Source organism: Pseudophryne corroboree, chromosome 2 (assembly GCF_028390025.1).
Source record: "Pseudophryne corroboree isolate aPseCor3 chromosome 2, aPseCor3.hap2, whole genome shotgun sequence".
NCBI lineage: Eukaryota > Metazoa > Chordata > Amphibia > Anura > Myobatrachidae > Pseudophryne > Pseudophryne corroboree.
The window spans coordinates 1,028,789-1,053,433 of NC_086445.1; the positions used below are offsets into that span (position 1 = coordinate 1,028,789).

The following is a 24,645-nucleotide window of genomic DNA, read 5'->3' on the forward strand; positions in this document are numbered from 1 at the left end:
CCTGTTTGCACCAACCCGTCCTACCCACACCTAACTCACCCCTGCAGATTTGAGTGGTAGATGAACACAATGCTGTATGCATGAATGACCTTTCTGGGTTACGCACATTAAGTTCCTGCCCAGTGGAGCTTACAATCTACAGTATGCAGCAGCCAATTGGAGTGTGGGAGGAAACCCATGCAAACTCCACACAGATGGACCATAACCTCAATGCCGTGAGGCAGTAATGCTAACCACTATGCCACCCAGGCATGTGTAGAAGGGTTTATCTTTTGCACTAGGCAACATGGCAGCGTGCAGAAACACAATGTATCACTTGTATAGGATGCAGTATTCCCGTCACACTCGTCGTCTGAGCTACATATACATGATATAAATAGCTGCAGGCTAATCCCTGTGTGACCGCGTACCGTCCCCTCTTACTAGGAACAAACCGGGATCTACAGCGCCTTGGTAGTATATGGATAAATATCTAATTCCAGGTGTAACATACTGGAATCCACTTAGGGCCACCCAGGAAAGCTGCGGGGAAATAAAGCTGTATAGGGTACAGGAGTGCAGACATTATGTCACGTATATACAAAGCTGCTTCTGTTATCAGTGATCCAGTCTCAGGTCTCCCGGCTGCCGGTAATGGCGGATGAAGTGCAATAATGGAGGCCGGAGGATGAAGGTTGCGTTGTGGTGCGTAATGTAAGTAAATATGGTCGGTTGCGTGAGCGTCACGCGATCTCTTTCCAACTTCCATACATGGGAAAGCTCCTGTTACACCCCCTGTCCATCTTACACCACATACGGAATACACAGTCACAGACAATTCATTGCTAGTTTCTTCATTAATTTTATTCCCATTTAAAGAAATGTTCCCGTAACCTGATGCTCCGTAACATCCAGACATGAGGTGACCCCTCCGAGAGTCGCCACTGCCCCCCGCACAGGGAATAAACTCTCTTCATAAATAATGATCCTACTACAGGGCAGGTAACACACATTCCAATGTTACTGAGACGAGGGTGGAATCTGACAATGCCCGCAGGCTACACACACACACACACATACACACACACACACACACACACACACACACACACACACTCAGACACCTAGATACACACAGGAGCCTTACACACAATCTCACCGGTGTCCATACTGAAACACACAGGAGCCTTACACACAATCTCACCGGTGTCCATACTGAAACACACAGGAGCCTTACACGGAGTGTTACACACAATGTCACCGGTGTCCATACTGAAACAATCTCACAGGAACGCTGGGATGTAGTGTACGTCAGAAGCAGCGTATTACACTGTGTGGCATGGTGCACACACTCAGGGCACTGGAACAGACACACAGCAGAATCTTGTGCCCGTCCCCAGCCTCCCAATAACAGCTTCTGTATAACAGTACACGGCCGCAGGTTGTGATGATAATGTGTACGCACATGGTGACATGGCAGTGTGAGACCAGACACAGAACATACATGTAATTCCCTGGGGCATATCACAATTACACAAATCACTTCTTGTAACCCTAACATATCACTAGTACATTAATCATTATTGCAAGCTGCTCTTGTGATTTATCATCACTGTATACACAACCTTACTGCACCTGTCACTAGTGACTGATCACCAGCGCACCCCTATCACTAGTGACTGATCACCAGCGCACCCCCATCACTAGTGACTGATCACCAGCACACCCCTGTCACTAGTGATCACCAGCACTCCCGTCACTAGTGACTGATCACCAGCGCACCCCTATCACTAGTGACTGATCACCAGCGCACCCCTATCACTAGTGACTGATCACCAGTGCACCCCTATCACTAGTGACTGATCACTAGCGCACCCCTGTCACTAGTGATCACCAGCACACCCGTCACTTGTGACTGATCACCAGCGCACCCCTATCACTAGTGACTGATCACTAGCGCACCCCTGTCACTAGTGATCACCAGCACACCCGTCACTAGTGACTGATCACCAGCGCACCCCTATCACTAGTGACTGATCACCAGCGCACACCCATGACTAGTGACTGATCACCAGCGCACCCCCATCACTAGTGACTGATCACCAGCGCACCCTTATCACTAGTGACTGATCACCAGCGCACCCCTATCACTAGTGACTGATCACCAGTGCACCCCTATCACTAGTGATCACCAGCACACCCGTCACTAGTGACTGATCACCAGCGCACCCCTATCAATAGTGACTGATCACCAGCGCACCCCTATCACTAGTGACTGATCACCAGCGCACCCCTATCACTAGTGACTGATCACCAGCGCACCCCTATCACTAGTGACTGATCACCAGCGCACCCCTATCACTAGTGACTGATCACCAGCGCACACCCATCACTAGTGACTGATCACCAGCGCACACCCATCACTAGTGACTGATCACCAGCGCACCCTTATCACTAGTGACTGATCACCAGCACACATCTGATATTTGTACAGGGTGAATGAGACAGTAGAAGATTGTAACATTGGGTAAATGAGACTGTAGAACAATGGAGTGTATGGTGGGTGAGACTGTAGAACAATGGAGTGTAGGGTGGGTGAGACAGTAGAACAATGGAGTGAAGGGTGGGTGAGACAGTAGAACAATGGAGTGTAGGGTGGGTGAGACAGTAGAACAATGGAGTGTATGGTGGGTTAGACAGTAGAGCAATGGAGTGTAGGGTGGGTGAGACAGTAGAAGAATGGAGTGTATGGTGGGTGAGGCTGTAGAGCAATGGAGTGTAGGGTGGGTGAGACAGTAGAAGAATGGAGTGTATGGTGGGTGAGGCTGTAGAGCAATGGAGTGTAGGGTGGGTAAGACAGTAGAAGAATGGAGTGTAGGGTGGGTGAGACAGTAGAAGAATGGAGTGTAGGGTGGGTGAGACAGTAGAAGAATGGAGTGTAGGTTGAGTGAGTCAGTAGAACAATGGAGTGACGGATGGGTCAAACTGTAGAACAATGGCGTGTAGGGTGGGTGAGACAGTAGAACAATGGAGTGTAGGGTGGGTGAGACAGTAGAACAATGGAGTGTAGGGTGGGTGAGACTGTAGAACAGAGTGTAGGGTGAGTGAGACTGTAGAACAATGGAGTGTAGTGTGGGTGAAACTACAGAAGAATGTAGTTTCAGGAGGTTGAGACTGTAGAAGAATGGAGCATATGGTGGGTGAGAAAGTAAAATAATGGAGTGTATTGTGGGTGAGTCAGTAGAACAATGGAGTGTAGGGTGGGTGAGACTGGAGAACAGAGTGTAGGGTGGGTGAGACAGTAAAAGAATGGAGTGTTGGGTGGGTGAGACAGCAGAACAGAGTGTAGGTTTGGTGAGACAGTAGAACAATGGAGTGTATGTTGGTTGAGACTGTAGAACAATGGAGTGTAGTTTGGGTGAGACTGTAGAACAATGGAGTGTAGGGTGGATGAGACTGTAGAACAGAGTGTAGAGTGGGTGAGAGAGTAGAACAATGGAGTGTAAGGTGGGTGATACAGTACAAGAATAGGGTGTTGGTTGGGTGAGACAGTAGAACAATGGAGTGTAGGGTGGGTGAGACTGTCGGACAACGGAGTGTAGGGTGGGTGAGACTTTAGAAGAATGGATTGTAGGCTAGGTGTGACAGTAGAAGAATGGAGTGTTGGGTGGGTGAGACAGAAGAACAATGGAGTGTAGGGTGGGTGATACAGTAGAAGAATGGAGTGTTGGGTGGGTGAGACAGTAGAACAATGAAGTGTAGGGTGGGTGAGACTGTCGGATAATGGAGTGTATGGTGGGTGAGACTTTAGAAGAATGGAGTGTAGGCTATGTGTGACAGTAGAAGAATGGAGTGTTGGGTGGGTGAGACAGTAGAAGAATGGAGTGTAGGGTGGGTGATACAGTAGAACAATGGAGTGTAGGGTGGGTGATACAGTAGAACAATGGAGTGTAGGGTGGGTGAGACTGTCGGACAATGGAGTGTAGGGTGGCTGAATGGTGCATACAACGTCTGTACTACAGGGAGGTCTATAGAACAGTGGGGCGATGGAGGGATGGGCACAGCAGTGGAATAATCGGGGGAGAAGGAGCTATGTAGCGGCTGAGCGTGACGGCCGTCTCTCACTACTAGTGAATAAGGGAGAAGCTGCTGTGTAGAGGTTGGAGCTGGACGACACGTCTATATCCTGCACTGGCCTGGGTTACTCTATATAGCAGCAGAGAGGTTTGGAATGGACTCGATACTGGGTTTGGAAATTTGGTGACCTGCAATCTCATACTGTAACTCTCACTCACACTGATCTCTTCCTACATAACATGGATAATGTTCTACACACTCTCATCTGCACATACAAACCTTCATGCACACAACACTTACATGTACATAACACGCAATCACAGAGACATACAGACATGAGAGTGTTACAGTCACTGCTCCTCCAGCCAGGAGGGTTTGTCGCTGGCCGCACTGCTCAGCTTGATGTTAAATTGCTGCAGAGAAGCTTCCAGTTGCTGCTGATTCCCAGCAAAGTAGGAGGAGATGGCATTATGGAACAGGAGCAGCTGCTTGTGCATGACCTTCACCTGCGGGAGAGAGAGACAAGTCGCTCGGTGAGGGAACGGTGGTCAGGGGCAGAGTAATCACTTGCAATGGAAAATAAACGTTATGGTAAGAACTTACCGTTGATAACGTGATTTCTCTTATGTCCACAGGTATCCACAGAATAACATTGGGATATTGTCGAGCGACAGCGAAAATGGCACCAACACGGTCACAAGCTTTCTGGCCTCCCAGGATGCATTGGGGCCTCCACTATATAGTCCCGCCCACTGACTCAGTCAGATCAGTTCTTTCCACAGCGATTTTAGGCAGGAACATTAGGTAGAGACCTGTACAGGCGATAAGAACACACATACACACCCTTCCATACAAGAAGGAAGAGGTTTTTAGTGTTTGTCTAGATCCTCAAATCAGATGCGTCAGGGTGGGATCCCTGTGGATACCTGTGGACATAAGAGAAATCACGTTATCAACGGTAAGTTCTTACCATAACGTATATTTCTCTGGCTGGGTCCACAGGATTATCCACAGGATAACACTGGGATTCCCAAAGCCATTTTAGTGGTGGGGACGCTCCTGATTGCACAGGAGGACCTTTCGCCCGAAGTCTGCGTCATGAGAGGCAAAAGTATCCAAGGCATAATGTCTGATGAATGTGTTTATGGAAGACCATGTGGCTGCCCTACATATCTGTTCTGCTGATGCACCCTGTTGTGCTGCCCAAGAAGGACCTACCTTACGTGTAGAGTGTGCAGAGACATTAGCCGGAATAGGGAGATCTGCATGAGAATAAGCTTCTGATATTACCATTCGGAGCCATCTCGCCAGCGTCTGTTTACGAGCAGGCCAACCTCTCCTATGGAATCCGTAGAGGATGAAGAGGGAATCTGTTTTCCTGATGGCACTAGTACGATCTATGTAGATTTTTAAAGCCCGGACCACGTCCAGTGACGCTTCTCCCGCAGATAGTCCCGATACCTGAAAAGCTGGGACTACAATCTCTTCATTCAGGTGAAACTTTGACACCACCTTTGGAAGATAACTAGATCTCGTTCTGAGAACTGCTCTGTCTGGAAAAAAACTTAGGAAAGGAGACTTACATGATAATGCTCCTAAATCTGACACTCTTCTGGCTGACGCCATTGCCAGTAAAAAAAGAACTTTAACCGTTAACCACTTAAGATCCGCTCTCTCAAGTGGTTCAAACAAAGGACCCTGGAGAAATTTAAGAACTAAATTCAAATCCCAGGGAGCTGCAGGAGGAACAAATGGAGGTTGAATATGTACTACTCCTTGGAAAAATGTACGTACATCCTGTAAGTCAGCAATCTTCTGCTGAAACCATACAGTCAACGCTGAGACTTGCACCCTCAAGGAAGCAACCTTCAACCCTTTATTCAATCCTGCCTGCAGGAAATCCCAAATTCTAGCTACTTTAAAAGATTTTGGATTGTAATTTTTTCCAGAACACCAATGAATATAGGCCTGCCATATTCTATGATATACACGGGCCGAAGAAGGCTTTCTTGCTCTAAGCATGGTTTGGATTACCTGCTTTGAAAATCCTTTAGCCTCTAAGATAGAGGTTTCAACAGCCACGCCGTCAAAGACAGGCGATCCAGATGACTGTGACAACAAGGACCCTGCATTAACAGATCTGGACATTGAGGGAGCAGTATCGGTGCTTCCACGGACATTCTCAACAGATCTGTGTACCAATGCCTTCTTGGCCAAGCTGGAGCTATTAGAATGATTGCTCCTTTTGCCTGTTTTATCTTTCTCACTACTCTGGGTAACAGAGATATTGGAGGGAACAGATATGCCAGCCGAAACCTCCATTCTACTGACAGTGCGTCTACCAGGATCGCTCCTGGGTCCCTTGTTCTTGATCCGTACCTCGGAACTTTGTTGTTTAGACGAGACGCCATAAGGTCCATCTCCGGTAGACCCCATCTGTTCACCAGTGTCTGAAACACTTCTGGGTGTAGTGCCCATTCGGTTTCCTGAATGGTGTGCCGACTGAGAAAATCCACTTCCCAATTTAGTACACCCGGGACAAATACTGCTGACAATGCTGGGAGATGGAGTTCCGCCCATTTTAGAATGGGAGTTACTTCCTCCATCAGACTCTTGCTGCGAGTTCCTCCTTGATGATTGAGGTATGCTACTGCCGTCGCATTGTCTGAGCGGATCTGGACTGGTCTTCCTTGTAGATTGTCCTTTGCCTGAACTAGGGCCAAGTAAATGGCTCTTTATTTCTAACAGATTTATCGGCAGGCGACTTTCCCTTGCGGTCCATTTTCCCTGGAACCATAGGCTTCCGAGTACTGCCCCCCAGCCTTGTAGGTTGGCATCTGTCGTCAGGACTTGCCACTCTTTTATCCAAAAGGGTCTCCCCTTGTTTAAATGGTCTGTCTGTAGCCACCATGCTAGAGACCTTTTTACATTTACTGGAATCTTTATCATCTGCTTCTTTATTGTTTGATGATTTCCGTTCCATTTGGTCAAAATGAGATGCTGCAACGGTCTGGAGTGGAATTGCGCATATTCCACCATGTCGAACGTTGATACCATCAGACCCAACAGTCGCATGGACTGACATTGTCTGGGCTTGCAACGCTTCCTGAGCCATGACCTGCACCTTGACTATTTTCTTCTCTGGTAAGAGAACTCTCTGTAGGTCTGAATCCAATATGGCTCCCAAATGAACCATCCGCTGTGACGGATTCAGGGACGACTTCTCCCAATTTATGAGCCACCCGTGTCTCTGTAAACAAACTATCGTCTGTTGGAGATGGCTCAACAGTAAATCTTGCGACTGTGCTAAGATTAATAGGTCGTCTAGGTATGGGAATATTCTTATCCCTTGTTTGCGCAGACAAGCTGCCATAACCACCATGATCTTGGTAAACACCCTGGGTGCTGTAGCTAGCCCGAAGGGCAGAGCTTGGAACTGGAAGTGTTCCTTGAGGATGGCAAACCTGAGGTAACACTGATGTGATAGTGCTATAGGCACATGTAGGTAAGCATCCCGTACATCCAGAGATACCATATAGTCTCCCGGTTCCATAGCCAACATTATGGAGCGTAACGTCTCCATGTGGAACTTTGGGATCCATATGTAATTGTTCAACATCTTCAGATTTAGAATTGGTCGATATGACCCATTTGGTTTATGGATTAGAAACAGTTTGGAGTAATACCCCTGTCCCTTTTGTGATGGAGGTACTGGGACAATCACACCTGACTGCAGTCATTTTTGGACTGCTTCTTGCAGGGCATTGGCCTTCGACTCTATACGAGACGGGCTGGTGCAAAAAAATCTTTGAGGAGGCTGCCTCCTGAATGGGAACCCATACCCCTGAGATACTACCTTCTGCACCCAGGCATCTGCTGTTGACTGTTGCCATATGTGTGCAAATTGCAGGAGTCGGCCCCCAACCCTGGAATCCTCCAGGCGGAGGCCCGTCTCTTCAGGCTGAGGGTTTCTGTTCAGGTTTGGAAGCTGGCTTTTTGCTAGCCCACTGCTTCCTACCCCTGGATTTAAACTGGGGTTGTTTAGGCTCCTCTTTACCTTTCGCTTTGCTTTGCCAGCGAAATTAGCGAAATTTTTAACCCTTGGACTTAGGGTTATAGGTAGCCGGAAATCTGACCTTCTTCGATTCAGCCTCTGACTCTAGGATATCCGATAAAGGTTTTCCAAATAATATATTACCCACGAAAGGCAATGCTTCCAATTCCTTCTTGGACTCCGCATCTGCCTTCCAGGTCCGTAGCCAGACTGCTCTGCGAGCGACTACTGCCAGGGCTGAAGCTTTAGAAGCAACAGTGCCTACATCAATGGCTGCTTCTTCTAAATACTGGGCAGATTGTCTTAAACGGCAAAGACGATCCTCTTGCTCCCTAGTAGGAGAGGGGATGTCATTCTCTAGTTCCTCTATCCATTCGCCCATTGCCTTTGCTACCCAGGCCGAAGCCATAGCAGGTCTTACCACTGCACCCACAAGAGAAAAAATATTTTTCAATAGGCTCTCTACCCTCCTGTCTGTGACATCATTCAAAGAGGTAGATGACAGTGGCAAAGCAGATTTATGCACGAGTCGCAGAACATGTGCATCTACTTTTGGAGGAACTTCTCTCTTCGAACAATCTCCAGCAGGAAATGGATAATAAGAATCCCATCTCCTAGGAATCTTATACTTTTTACCGGGCGCTGCCCAAGACTCATCCATCATTTCCGTCAACTCCTCTGACTCTGGAAATTCAGCTTTCACTGACTTTGTTCGTTTGAATACAGGTGCTTTTGCTTTTAACGCTGTCTTGGCTGGTTCTTCCAGAGAAAGCACAGCCTTTACTGCATTAATGAGTTCAGCTACATCATCTGAACTAAAGCTCTGCGACTGATCATCATACGGAGTTGAATCTATTGTTTCCGCATCATCATCCGATGTATCCTCTTGTGTAGTCTGCCATGGGTGGTCTTCTGTTTGCCGGCGGTCGGGCTCCCGGCGCTCAGTATACCGGCGCCGGGAGCCCGACAGCCGGAATACCAACAATTATTTTCCCTTGTGGGGGTCCACGACCCCCATAGAGGGAGAATAAAATAGTGTGGCGCGCGTAGCGCGCCACCGTGCCCGTAGCGTGGCGAGCGCAGCGAGTCCGCAAGGGGCTCATTTGCGCTCGCCAAGCTGTCGGTAAGCCGGCGGTCGGGCTCCCGGCGCCGGGATGCTGGTCGCCGGGAGCCCGACCGCCGGCCAGCCGTAGTGAACCCGTCTGCCATACAGACATATCTGTCTTAGTCTTACCTGCCCCTTGGTTGCTTGTAGAGGCTACTGGAACCAAACCATGGGAAGGGAGCTGCATGTATGGGTTCATAGTGTAACCTAACCCTTGAGGTGGTGCTACTGGAGTTAACCTGTCCGCTATTGAAGACAGAGTCTTTGCGAACATATTCCATGGTGGCTCTGTTGGTGGTTGAACTAACTCCTGTTTCTTACTTCGCTGAAAAGCGAAACAGTGTGCACACAAACCCTCATAAGTGACCAATTGATTCATATCTATTACCCCTGACTTATAAGATAAGCATGTTAGGGATGTAGGAGTGCTTGACAAATTCTCCTCATCACTTTTGCCGCTCACAGACATTTTTTCTGATATTGACTACACAATATTGTGACTGAAAAACACCCTATAATCAGTATATAGAGGTGAAATCAATCTGACCACAGTGCACCTGATTTGAGGGTCAGAACAGGACTGACATTACACAGAAAAGTCAGCACGCATACTAGCAGTCAGTCACATGTTAAAGCATTAGACATTGTCATATGAGAATACAACCTCCATAATAACTTATACATAAGTAGGAAAATTGTACTTCTGTTTAACTGGTTCTTTTTTCAACATAACATGCAGAAAACACAGTAATATACAGGTCTCATATGCAATAGGTACTAAAAATTAACAATGCATACTAAGAAGTAGAAGGAATTTTTAGTACTGTATACCCTGCCTCCGGAGAGCGGGATACAGGGAGACTTACCACACTTCCATATCCAAGCAAATACGCTCGTAAGACGCTGAGTGGATTCAGACGCTACTGGTGTACACTGCCGCTCTTGATAAATGATAACGGACACGGACGCTCACCAACGGACACGGACGCTGAGCGACTCCACGTGCATGCAGACGCTAAAGGCCTGCGACTCGGTCTGGGCGGGTTTATATCCAGTGTACACAACCGCAGCGTCTAAGCTGCGACCGAGTACCCTCGTGGTAGCGTCTGACCGGAAGTGAGGTCATTCAGTTCATGAAACGAGAGACACGCGGGAACTGGCCATGAACTCGGAGGAGGGACGGCCAGGAGAGCGTCTGAAACCCCCTGTTGACTTAAACTCCCAGGATCGCGGCCTCACCTAGTCCTGGCGCCTATGATCCCCAGAGCGTAGCGCTGTCACACTCGAGATGTTCGGCGCATCAACACACTGTTTGCAGTCTCCACCAAATCAGTGTAGCTGTGTCCTGACCCCTCTAGTAAGAGGAAGTCCATAGACTCACCGTCTCCCCATGCTCCGGCCACAGCCTGGTAACGTCTGCTGGACCTGCTAGAACATCCGACACAGACGCCCGTCGAGACAGCACTGTACCGCGAAGGTAAGCGTTGTTGCGACCCGGTGGGGAGTTGTTGGAGTGACTCTGTCTAATATGCGTTTAAAACGCTGTTAAGAGAAGTCGCTCAAAAACCAAAACAGTAAGTCTATAAAAATAAAGTAATGAAAACTTGAGGCTGCTTTCTCAGCAGCCCTGTGACCATGCGGCTTCCTGCCGCACCAAGCAAAAAACTGATCTGACTGAGTCAGTGGGCGGGACTATATAGTGGAGGCCCCAATGCATCCTGGGAGGCCAGAAAGCTCGTGACCGTGTTGGTGCCATTTTCGCTGTCGCTCGACAATATCCCAATGTTATCCTGTGGATAATCCTGTGGACCCAGCCAGAGAAATATTAGTAATTGTTCACCATGATACGTTTGGTAGAGTAACATGTTCTCATGGTAACATCAGTGACGTTGGTAGAGTAACAAGTTGCTAAAGGTACATTAACTGGTGGCCAATCCGTAAAGTCAATAAAGTTACTAAGGGTACAGTCGGTAGAATAACTGGTTGCTAAGGGTACATTCGGTAGAATAACCGGTTGTCAAGGGAACAGCCAATAGAGTAACCAGTCGCTGGCTGAGGGTACAATTGGTAGAGTAACCAGTTGCTAATGGTACAGCCGAAAGAGTAACTGGTTGCTGATGATACAGTCAGTAGAGTATCCGGTCGCCTAGGGTACAGCCTGTAGAGTAATCGGTCGCCTAGGGTACAGCCTGTAGAGTAATCGGTCGCCTAGGGTACAGCCTGTAGAGTAACCGGTCGCTAGGTAAGGATACAGTTGGTAGAGGAACCGGTTGCTAATGATACAGCCGGAAGAGTAACTGGTTGTAATGGTAAAGTCAGTAGAAAAACCATTCCCCCTCGGGTACAGCTGGTAGAGTAATCGGTTGCTAGCTAAGGATACAGTTGCTAAAGGTACATTCGCTAGAGTAACTGCTTGCTAATGGTACAGCCTGTAGAGCAGGCATTCCCGACCACGGTCCTCAAGGCACACCAACAGTGCAGGTTTTAGTGACATCCAGGCTGCAGCACAGATGGTTAAACAAAACAACTGAGCTACTAATTAAGTCACCTGTGCTGAAGCCCGGATATCACTAAAACCTGCAGTTAGTGTGCCTTGAGGACCGTGGTTGGGAATGCCTGCTGTAGAGTAACCGGTTGCCTAGGGTACAGCCTGTAGAGTAACCGGTTGCCTAGGGTACAGCCTGTAGAGTAACCGGTTGCCTAGGGTACAGCCTGTAGAGTAACCGGTCGCCTAGGGAACAGCCTGAAGAGTAACCAGTCGCCTTGGCTACAGCCTGAAGAGTAACCGGTCACCAAGGGTACAGCCTGTAGAGTAAACGGTCGCCTAGGGTACAGCCTGTAGAGTAACCGGTCACCTAGGGTACAGCCTGTAGAGTAACCGGTCACCTAGGGTACAGCCTGTAGAGTAACCGGTCGCCTAGGGAACAGCCTGAAGAGTAACCGGTCGCCTTGGGTACAGCCTGTAGAGTAACCGGTCGCCTAGGGAACAGCCTGTAGAGTAACCGGTCGCCTAGGGAACAGCCTGTAGAGTAACTGGTCGCCTAGGGAACAGCCTGAAGAGTAACCGGTCGCCTTGGGTACAGCCTGTAGAGTAACCGGTCGCCTAGGGTACAGCCTGTAGAGTAAACGGTCGCCTAGGGTACAGCCTGTAGAGTAACCGGTCACCTAGGGTACAGCCTGTAGAGTAACCGGTCGCTAGATAAGGATAAAGTTGGTAAAGTAACCAGTTGCTTACGGTACAGTTGGAAGAGTAACCAGTACAATCAGTAGAGTAACAAGTCGCTAATAGTGACGTTGGTAAAGTACGTGCTGCTCATGGTAACGGCAGAAAGCCAGTGTCAAACAAATGTCAGCAAGTCATTAAATAACGGGAGTACCTTGTTTTCTTGCAGGAAACGCAGTTTGATGGTAACGTCTCCGCGTAATTTCTCATATTTGCCGCGATGCGTCTGGAAGTTTTGCTGCGCAATCTCTATGCGGCATAAAGTAGCTGCGTCTCGTGGACCCAGGCTCAGCTCCTCCAGGTCAGCGCGGTAAGCGTCGTACTCCAGCCTGCAAATCAACACTAGTGTTTACTGCCATGCACTGTAACTGGGAGCCGAGCATTCTCCTCATAATTACTGTCCCGCTACAGTTCCTAATGTCAGACCGACGCATTACATACTCATTCATCAGTGTGGCCTTATACAGAAGATCGTTATCTAGATGTATCCACAGTTACCCCACATCTACCACACTAACCTCATCTCACGCACTAACCTCATCTACCTACCCCACATCTACCACACTAACCTCATCTCCTGCACTAACCTCATCTCACTACCCCACATCTACCACACTAACCTCATCTCCTGCACTAACCTCATCTCACTAGCCCACATATACCACACTAACCTCATCTCTCGCACTAACCTCATCTACCTACCCCACATCCATCACACTAACCTCATCTCACTACCCCACATCTACCACACTAACCTCATCTCCTGCACTAACCTCATCTCACTACCCCACATCTACCACACTAACCTCATCTCACTACCCCACATCTACCACACTAACCTCAACTCCTGCACTAACTTCATCTCACTACCCCACATCTACCACACTAACCTCATCTCCTGCACTAACCTCATCTCACTACCCCACATCTACCACACTAACCTCATCTCACTACCCCACACCTACCACACTAACCTCAACTCCTGCACTAACTTCATCTCACTACCCCACATCTACCACACTAAACTCATCTCCTGCACTAAACTCATCTCCCTACCCCACATCTACCACACTAACCTCATCTCCCTACCCCACATCTACCACACTAACCTCATCTCCTGCACTAACCTCATCTCCCTACCCCACATCTACCACACTAACTCCATCTCCTGCACTAACCTCATCTCCCTACCCCACATCTAACACACTAGCCTCATCTCCTGCACTAACCTCATCTCACTACCCCACATCTACCACACTAACCTCATCTCCTTACCCCACATCTACCGCACTAACCTCATCTCCCTACGCCACATCTACCACACTAACCTCATCTCCCTACGCCACATCTACCACACTAACCTCATCTCACTACCCCACATCTACCACACTAACCTCATCTCCTGCACTAACCTCATCTCACTACCCCACATCTACCACACTAAACTCATCTCCTGCACTAACCTCATCTCACTACCCCACATCTACCACACTAACCTCATCTCACTACCCCACATCTACCACACTAACCGCATCTCCTGCACTAACCTCATCTCACTACCCCACATCTACCACACTAACCTCATCTCCCTACCCCACATCTACAACACTAACCTCAACTCCTGCACTAACCTCATCTCACTACCCCACATCTACCACACTAACCTCATCTCCTGCACTAACCTCATCTCACTACCCCACATCTACCACACTAACGCCATCTCACTACCCCACATCTACCACACTAACCTCATCTCCTGCACTAACCTCATCTCACTACCCCACATCTACCACATTAACCTCATCTCCTGCACTAACCTCATCTCACTACCCCACATCTACCACACTAACATCATCTCACTACCCCACATCTACCACACTAACCTCATCTCACTACCCCACATCTACCACACTAACCTCATCTCCTGCACTAACCTCATCCACCTACCCCACATCTACCACACTAACCTCATCTCCTGCACTAACCTCAACTCACTACCCCACATCTACCACACTAACCTCATCTCCTGCACTAACCTCATCTCACTACCCCACATCTACCACACTAACCTCATCTCCTGCACTAAACTGATCTCCCTACCCCACATCTACCACACTAACCTCATCTCCTGCACTAACCTCATCTCCCTACCCCACATCTACCACACTAACCTCATCTCCTGCACTAACCTCATCTCACTACCCCACATCTACCACACTAACGCCATCTCACTACCCCACATCTACCACACTAACCTCATCTCCTGCACTAACCTCATCTCACTACCCCACATCTACCACATTAACCTCATCTCCTGCACTAACCTCATCTCACTACCCCACATCTACCACACTAGCCTCATCTCCCTACCCCACATCTCCCACACTAACTTCATCTCCCTACCCCACATCTACCACACTAACCTCATCTCCTGCACTAAACTCATCTCCCTACCCCACATCAACCACACTAACCTCATCTCCTGCACTAACCTCATCTCCCTACCCCACATCTACCACACTAGCCTCATCTCCTGCACTAAACTCCTCTCCCTACCCCACATCTACCACACTAACCTCATCTTCTGCACTAACCTCATCTCCCTACCACACATCTACCACACTAACCTCATCTCCTGCACTAACCTCATCTCACTACCCCACATCTACCACACTAACCTCATCTTCTGCACTAACCTCATCTCCCTACCCCACATCTACCACACTAGCCTCATCTCCTGCACTAAACTCCTCTCCCTACCCCACATCTACCACACTAACCTCATCTCCTGCACTAAACTGATCTCCCTACCCCACATCTACCACACTAACCTCAACTCCCTACCCCACATCTACCACACTAGCCTCATCTCCCTACCCCACATCTCCCACACTAACTTCATCTCCCTACCCCACATCTACCACACTAACCTCATCTCCTGCACTAAACTCATCTCCCTACCCCACATCTACCACACTAACCTCATTTCCTGCACTAACCTCATCTCCCTACCCCACATCTACCACACTAACCTCATCTTCTGCACTAAACTCATCTCCCTACCCCACATCTACCACACTAACCTCATCCCCCTACCACACTAACCTCATCTCCTGCACTAACCTCATCTCACTACCCCACATCTACCACACTAACCTCATCTTCTGCACTAACCTCATCTCCCTACCCCACATCTACCACACAAACCTCATCTCCCTAACCCACATCTACCACACTAACCTCATCTCCTGCACTAAACTCATCTCCCTACCCCACATCTACCACACTAACCTCATCTCCCTACCCCACATCTACCACATTAACCTCATCTCCCTACCCCACATCTACCACACTAACCTCATCTCCTGCACTAACCTCATCTCACTACCCCACATCTACCACACTAACCTCATCTCCTGCACTAACCTCATCTCCCTACCCCACATCTACCGCACTAACCTCATCTCCCTACGCCACATCAACCTCATCTCCCTACCCCATATCTACCACACTAACCTCATCTACTGCACTAAACTCATCTCCCTACCCCACATCTACCACACTAACCTCATCTCCTGCACTATCCTCATCTCACTAACCCACATCTACCACACTAACCTCATCTCCTGCACTAAACTCATCTCCCTACCCCACATCTACCACACTAACCTCATCTCCTGCACTAACCTCATCTCACTACCCCACATCTACCACACTAACCTCATCTCCTGCACTAACCTCATCTCCCTACCCCACATCTACCACACTAACCTCATCTCCCTACCCCACATCTACCACACTAACCTCATCTCCCTAACCCACATCTACCACACTAACCTCATCTTCTGCACTAACCTCATCTCCCTACCCCACATCTACCACACTAACCTCATCTCCTGCACTAACCTTATCTCACTACCCCACATCTACCACACTAACCTCATCTTCTGCACTAACCTCATCTCCCTACCCCACACCTACCGCACTAACCTCATCTCCCTACGCCACATCTACCACACTAACCTCATATCCCTACCCCACATCTACCGCACTAACCTCATATCCTTAACCCACATCTACCACACTAACCTCATCTCCTGCACGAACCTCATCTCCCTACCCCACATCTACCACACTAACCTCATCTCACTACCCCACATCTACCACACTAACCTCATCTCCTGCACTAAACTCATCTCCCTACCCCACATCTACCACACTAACCTCATCTCCCTACCCCACATCTACCACACTAACCTCACCTCATCTCCTGCACGAACCTCATCTCCCTACCCCACATCTACCACACTAACCTCATCTCACTACCCCACATCTACCACACTAACCTCATCTCCTGCACTAACCTCATCTCCCTACCCCACATCTACCACACTAACCTCATTTCCTGCACTAAACTCCTCTCCCTACCCCACATCTACCACACTAACCTCATCTCCCTACCCCACATCTACCACACTAACCTCATCTCCTGCACTAACCTCATCTCCCTACCCCACATCCACCGCACTAACCTCATCTCCCTAAGCCACATCTACCACACTAACCTCATCTCCCTACCCCATATCTACCACACTAAACTCATCTCCTGCACTAAACTCATCTCCCTACCCCACATCTACCACACTAACCTCATCTCCTGCACTAACCTCATCTCACAACCCAACTTCTACCACACTAACCTCATCTACTGCACTTACCTCATCTCACTACCCCACATCTATCACACTTACCTCATCTTCTGCACTAACCTCATTTCCCTACCCCACACCTATCGCACTAACCTCATCTCCCTACGCCACATCTACCACACTAACCTAATATCCCTACCCCACATCTACCGCACTAACCTCATCTCACTACCCCACATCTACCACACTGACCTCATCTCCTGCACTAACTTCATCTCCCTACCCCACATCTACCGCACTAACCTCATCTCCCTACCCCACATCTATCACACTAACCTCATCTCCTGCACTAAACTCATCTCCCTACCCCACATCTCCCGCACTAACCTCATCTTCCTACCCCACATCTACCACACTAACCTCATCTCCCTACCCCACATCTACCAAACCCCACATCTCCCACACTAACCTTATATTCCAACCTCACATCTACCACACTAACCTCATCTCCCTACCCCACATTAACCACACCCCACATCTCCCATACTAACCTTATCTTCCTACCTCCCATCTACCACACTAACCTCATCTCCTGCACTAACCTCATCTCCCTACCCCACATCTACCACACCCCACATCTCCCATACTAACCTTATCTTCCTACCCCACATCTACCACACTAACCTTATCTCCCTACCCCACATCTACCACACTAACCTCATCTTCCTACCCCACATCTACCACACTAACCTCATCTCCCTACCCCACATCTACCACACCCCACATCTCCCACACTAATCTCATCTTCCTACCCCACATCTACCACACTAACCTCATCTCCCTACCCCACATCTACCACACTAACCTCATCTCCCTACCCCACATCTCGTGCACTAACCTCATTTCCCTACCCCACATCTACCACATTAACCTCATCTCCCTACCCCACATCTAGCACACTAACCTCATCTCCCTACCCCACATCTAGCACACTAACCTCATCTTCCTACCCCACATCTCGTGCACTAACCTCATTTCCCTACCCCACATCTACAGCACTAACCTCATCTCCTGCACTAACCTCATCTCCCTACCCCACATCTACCGCACTAACCTCATCTCCCTACCCCACATCCACCACACTAACCTCATCTCCCTACCCCACATCTCGTGCACTAACCTCATTTCCCTACCCCACATCTACCACATTAACCTCATCTCCCTACCCCACATCTACCAAACTAACCTCATCCCCCTACCCCACATCTACCACACTAACCTCATCTCCCTACCCCACATCTACCACACTAACCTCATCTCCCTACCCCCATCTACCACACTAACCTCATGTCCCTACCCCACATTTACCGCACTACCCTCATCTCCCTACCACACATCTACCACACTAACCTCATATCCCTACCTCACTAACCTCATCTCCTTACCCTACATCTACCGCAATAACCTCATCTGCCTACCCCCATCTACCACACTAACCTCATCTCCCTACCCCACATCTCCCGCACTAACCTCATCTCCCTACCCCACATCTACCACACTAAACCTCATCTCCTTACCCCACATCTACAACACTAACCTCATCTCCCTACCCCACATCTACCACACTAACCTCATCTCCCTACCCCACATCTACCACACTAACCTCATCTCCCTACCCCACATCTACCACACTAACCTCATCTCCCTACTCCACATCTTATGCACTAACCTCATTTCCCTACACCACATCTCCCACACTAACCTCATCTCCCTACCCCACATTTACCACACTAACCTCATCTCCCTACCCCACATCTACCACACTAACCTCATCTCTGTAGCCCCCATCCCCTATGGGTGGTATTAATGTGACCGCCGGTCAGCTGACCGACAGTCACATGACCTCCTCCGTGAGCCCGACGGCTCACTATCCCGATGGTCGGCATGCCGACCAACAGGGACTATTTCCACTCGTGGGTGTCCACGACACCCATAGAGTGGGAATAGAACCCGTGGCGACCGCAGGTCGCCACCGAGCCCGCAGCGTGGCGAGCCCGCAAGGGGCTTGCTGCACTCGCCCCTCCCCGCCGGGATCCCGGCGTCGGTAAGGTGACCGGCGGTCAGGAGACCGCCGGTCACCAGTACTACACCCTCCCCTACCCCACATCTACCGCAATAACCTCATCTCCCTACCCCACATCTACCACACTAACCTCATCTCTGTAGCCCCCATCCCCTACCTCCCATCTACTGCATTAATCTTAGATTCCTACCCCGCACCTACCGCACTAACATCATCTCCCTACCCCACATCTACCACTAACCTCATCTCCCTACCCCATATTACTACACTAAGCTCATCTCCCTAACACACATCTACCACACAAACCTCATCTTCATACCCCATATCTCCCGCACTAACCTCATCTCCCTACCCCCCATCCACCTCACTAACACCATCTCCCTACCCCGCAACTAGCGCACTACACCACATCTCCCTAAACCCATCTCCCGCACTAACCTCATCTCCCTACCCCACATCTCCCGCACTACACCACATCTAACCCACTAACCTCATCTCCCTACCCCACATCTCCCGCACTACACCACATCTACCCCACTAACCCTATCTCCCTACCCCACATCTACCCCACTAACCTCATCTCCCTACCCCACATCTACCCCACTAACCTCATCTCCCTACCGCACATCTACCACACTAACCTCATCTCCTGCACTAACCTTATCTCACTACCCCACATCTACCACACTAACCTCATCTTCTGCACTAACCTCATCTCCCTACCCCACACCTACCGCACTAAGCTCATCTCCCTACGCCACATCTACCACACTAACCTCATATCCCTACCCCACATCTACCGCACTAACCTCATCTCACTACCCCACATCTACCACACTAACCTCATCTACCACACTAACCTCATATCCCTACCCCACATCTACCACACTAACCTCATCTCCTGCACTAACCTCATCTCCCTACCCCACATCTACCACAGTAACCTCATCTCCTGCACTAAACTCATCTCCCTACCCCACATCTACCACACTAACCTCATCTCCCTACCCCACATCTACCACACTAACCTCACCTCATCACCTCATCTCCTGCACGAACCTCATCTCCCTACCCCACATCTACCACACTAACCTCATCTCACTACCCCACATCTACCACACTAACCTCATCTCCTGCACTAACCTCATCTCCCTACCCCACATCTACCACACTATCCTAATCTCCTGCACTAACCTTATCTCACTACCCCACATCTACCACACTAACCTCATCTTCTGCACTAACCTCATCTCCCTACCCCACATCTACCACACTAACCTCATCTCCTGCACTAACCTTATCTCACTACCCCACATCTACCACACTAACCTCATCTTCTGCACCAACCTCATCTCCCTACCCCACACCTACCGCACTAACCTCATCTCCCTACGCCACATCTACCACACTAACCTCATATCCCTACCCCACATCTACCGCACTAACCTCATCTCACTACCCCACATCTACCACACTAACCTCATATCCCTACCCCACATCTACCACACTAACCTCATCTCCTGCACTAAACTCATCTCCCTACCCCACATCTACCACACTAACCTCATCTCCCTACCCCACATCTACCACACTAACCTCATCTCCCTACCCCACATCTACCACACTAACTCCATCTCCTGCACTAACTTCATCTCTCTACCCCACATCTACCACAGTAACCTCATCTCCTGCACTAAACTCATCTCCCTACCCCACATCTACCACACTAACCTCATCTCACTACCCCACATCTACCACACTAACCTCATCTCCTGCACTAACCTCATCTCCCTACCCTACATCTACCACACTAACCTCATCTCCTGCACTAACCTCATCTCCCTACCCCACATCTACCACACTATCCTCATCTCCTGCACTAAACTCATCCCCCTACCCCACATTTACCACACTAACCTCATCTCCCTACCCCACATCTACCACACTAACCTCATCTCCTGCACTAACCTCATCTCCCTACCCCACATCTACCACACTATCCTCATCTCCTGCACTAAACTCATCCCCCTACCCCACATCTACCACACTAACCTCATCTACCTACCCCATATCTACCACACTAACCTCATCTCCTGCACTAAACTCATCTCCCTACCCCACATCTACCACACTAACCTCATCTCCTGCACTAACCTCATCTCACAACCCAACTTCTACTACACTAACCTCATCTACTGCACTAACCTCATTTCCCTACCCCACACCTATCGGACTAACCTCATCTCCCTACGCCACATCTACCACACTAACCTAATATCCCTACCCCACACCTACCGCACTAACCTCATCTCACTACCCCACATCTACCACACTAACCTCATCTCCCTACCCCACATCTACCGCACTAACCTCATCTCACTACCCCACATTTACCACACTAACCTCATATCCCTACCCCACATCTCCCACACTAACCTCATCTCCTGCACTAACTTCATCTCCCTACCCCACATCTACCGCACTAACCTCATCTCACTACGCCACATTTACCACACTAACCTCATCTCCCTACCCCACATCTATCACACTAACCTCATCTCCCTACCCCACATCTCCCGCACTAACCTCATCTTCCTACCCCACATCTACCACACTAACCTCATCTCCCTACCCCACATCTACCAAACCCCACATCTCCCACACTAACCTTATATTCCAACCTCACATCTACCACACTAACCTCATCTCCCTACACCACATCTACCACACCCCACATCTCCCACACTAACCTTATCTTCCTACCCCACATCTACCACACTAACCTCATCTTCCTACCCCACATCTACCACACTAACCTCATCTCCCTACCCCACATCTACCACACTAACCTCATCTCCCTACCCCACATCTACCACACCCCACATCTCCCACACTAACCTCATCTTCCTACCCCACATCTACCACACTAACCTCATCTCCCTACACCACATCTACCACACTAACCTCATCTCCCTACCCCACATCTACCACACTAACCTCATCTCCCTACCCCACATCTCGTGCACTAACCTCATTTCCCTACCCCACATCTACCACATTAACCTCATCTCCTGCACTAACCTCATCTCCCTACCCCACATCTACCACACTAACCTCATCTCCCTACCCCACATCTAGCACACTAACCTCATCTCCCTACCCCACATCTCGTGCACTAACCTCATTTCCCTACCCCACATCTACAGCACTAACCTCATCTCCTGCACTAACCTCATCTCCCTACCCCACATCTACCGCACTAACCTCATCTCCCTACCCCACATCTACCACACTAACCTCATCTCCCTACCCCACATCTCGTGCACTAACCTCATTTCCCTACCCCACATCTACCACATTAACCTCATCTCCCTACCCCACATCTACCAAACTAACCTCATCCCCCTATCCCACATCTACCACACTAACCTCATCTCCCTACCCCACATCTACCACACTAACCTCATCTCCCTACCCCCATCTACCACACTAACCTCATGTCCCTACCCCACATCTACCACACTAAGCTCATCTCCCTACCCCACATTTACCGCACTACCCTCATCTCCCTACCACACATCTACCACACTAACCTCATCTTCCTACCCCACATCTACCACACTAACCTCATCTACCACACTAACCTCATCTCCTGCACTAACCTCATCTCACAACCCAACTTCTACTACACTAACCTCATCTACTGCACTAACCTCATTTCCCTACCCCACACCTATCGGACTAACCTCATCTCCCTACGCCACATCTACCACACTAACCTAATATCCCTACCCCACACCTACCGCACTAACCTCATCTCACTACCCCACATCTACCACACTAACCTCATCTCCCTACCCCACATCTACCACACTAACCTCATATCCCTACCCCACATCTACCGCACTAACCTCATCTCACTACCCCACATTTACCACACTAACCTCATATCCCTACCCCACATCTCCCACACTAACCTCATCTCCTGCACTAACTTCATCTCCCTACCCCACATCTACCGCACTAACCTCATCTCACTACGCCACATTTACCACACTAACCTCATCTCCTGCACTAACCTCATCTCCCTACCCCACATCTATCACACTAACCTCATCTCCCTACCCCACATCTCCCGCACTAACCTCATCTTCCTACCCCACATCTACCACACTAACCTCATCTCCCTACCCCACATCTACCAAACCCCACATCTCCCACACTAACCTTATATTCCAACCTCACATCTACCACACTAACCTCATCTCCCTACCCCACATTTACCACACCCCACATCTCCCATACTAACCTTATCTTCCTACCTCACATCTACCACACCAACCTCATCTCCCTACACCACATCTACCACACCCCACATCTCCCACACTAACCTTATCTTCCTACCCCACATCTACCACACTAACCTCATCTTCCTACCCCACATCTACCACACTAACCTCATCTCCCTACCCCACATCTACCACACTAACCTCATCTCCCTACCCCACATCTACCACACCCCACATCTCCCACACTAACCTCATCTTCCTACCCCACATCTACCACACTAACCTCATCTCCCTACACCACATCTACCACACTAACCTCATCTCCCTACCCCACATCTACCACACTAACCTCATCTCCCTACCCCACATCTCGTGCACTAACCTCATTTCCCTACCCCACATCTACCACATTAACCTCATCTCCTGCACTAACCTCATCTCCCTACCCCACATCTACCACACTAACCTCATCTCCCTACCCCACATCTAGCACACTAACCTCATCTCCCTACCCCACATCTCGTGCACTAACCTCATTTCCCTACCCCACATCTACAGCACTAACCTCATCTCCCTACCCCACATCTACCGCACTAACCTCATCTCCCTACCCCACATCTACCACACTAACCTCATCTCCCTACCCCACATCTCGTGCACTAACCTCATTTCCCTACCCCACATCTACCACATTAACCTCATCTCCCTACCCCACATCTACCAAACTAACCTCATCCCCCTATCCCACATCTACCACACTAACCTCATCTCCCTACCCCACATCTACCACACTAACCTCATCTCCCTACCCCCATCTACCACACTAACCTCATGTCCCTACCCCACATCTACCACACTAAGCTCATCTCCCTACCCCACATTTACCGCACTACCCTCATCTCCCTACCACACATCTACCACACTAACCTCATCTTCCTACCCCACATCTACCACACTAACCTCATCTACCACACTAACCTCATCTCCCGCACTGACCTCATTTCCCACACTGACCTCATCTCCCTACCCCACATCTACCACACTAACCTCATCTCCCTACCCCACATCTATCACACTAACCTCATCTCCCTACCCCACATCTACCACACTAACCTCATCTCCCTACCCCACATCTACTGCACTAACCTCATCTCCCTACCCCACATCTACCGCACTAACCTCATAT

The 24,645-nt window shown here is 49.4% G+C and overlaps 1 protein-coding gene across 4 annotated transcripts in view; it reads right to left on the reverse strand.

Moving 5' to 3' along the window:
- Positions 1–825: 825 nt before the first annotated feature.
- Positions 826–24,645, reverse strand: part of ARFIP2 (ADP ribosylation factor interacting protein 2) — a 157,915-nt gene continuing 134,095 nt past the window's right edge. For 3 of the 4 annotated variants that reach the window (XM_063950778.1, XM_063950776.1, XM_063950777.1), the window contains 2 exons: positions 12,593–12,767; positions 826–4,562 (listed from right to left, as the gene is read on the reverse strand). In XM_063950778.1, the coding sequence (XP_063806848.1) occupies positions 4,407–4,562; positions 12,593–12,767 (331 nt within the window). In that variant the 3' untranslated portion in view covers positions 826–4,406. The remainder of the gene's footprint in view (positions 4,563–12,592; positions 12,768–24,645) is intronic. The other variant, XR_010196544.1, reaches the window with a different exon arrangement.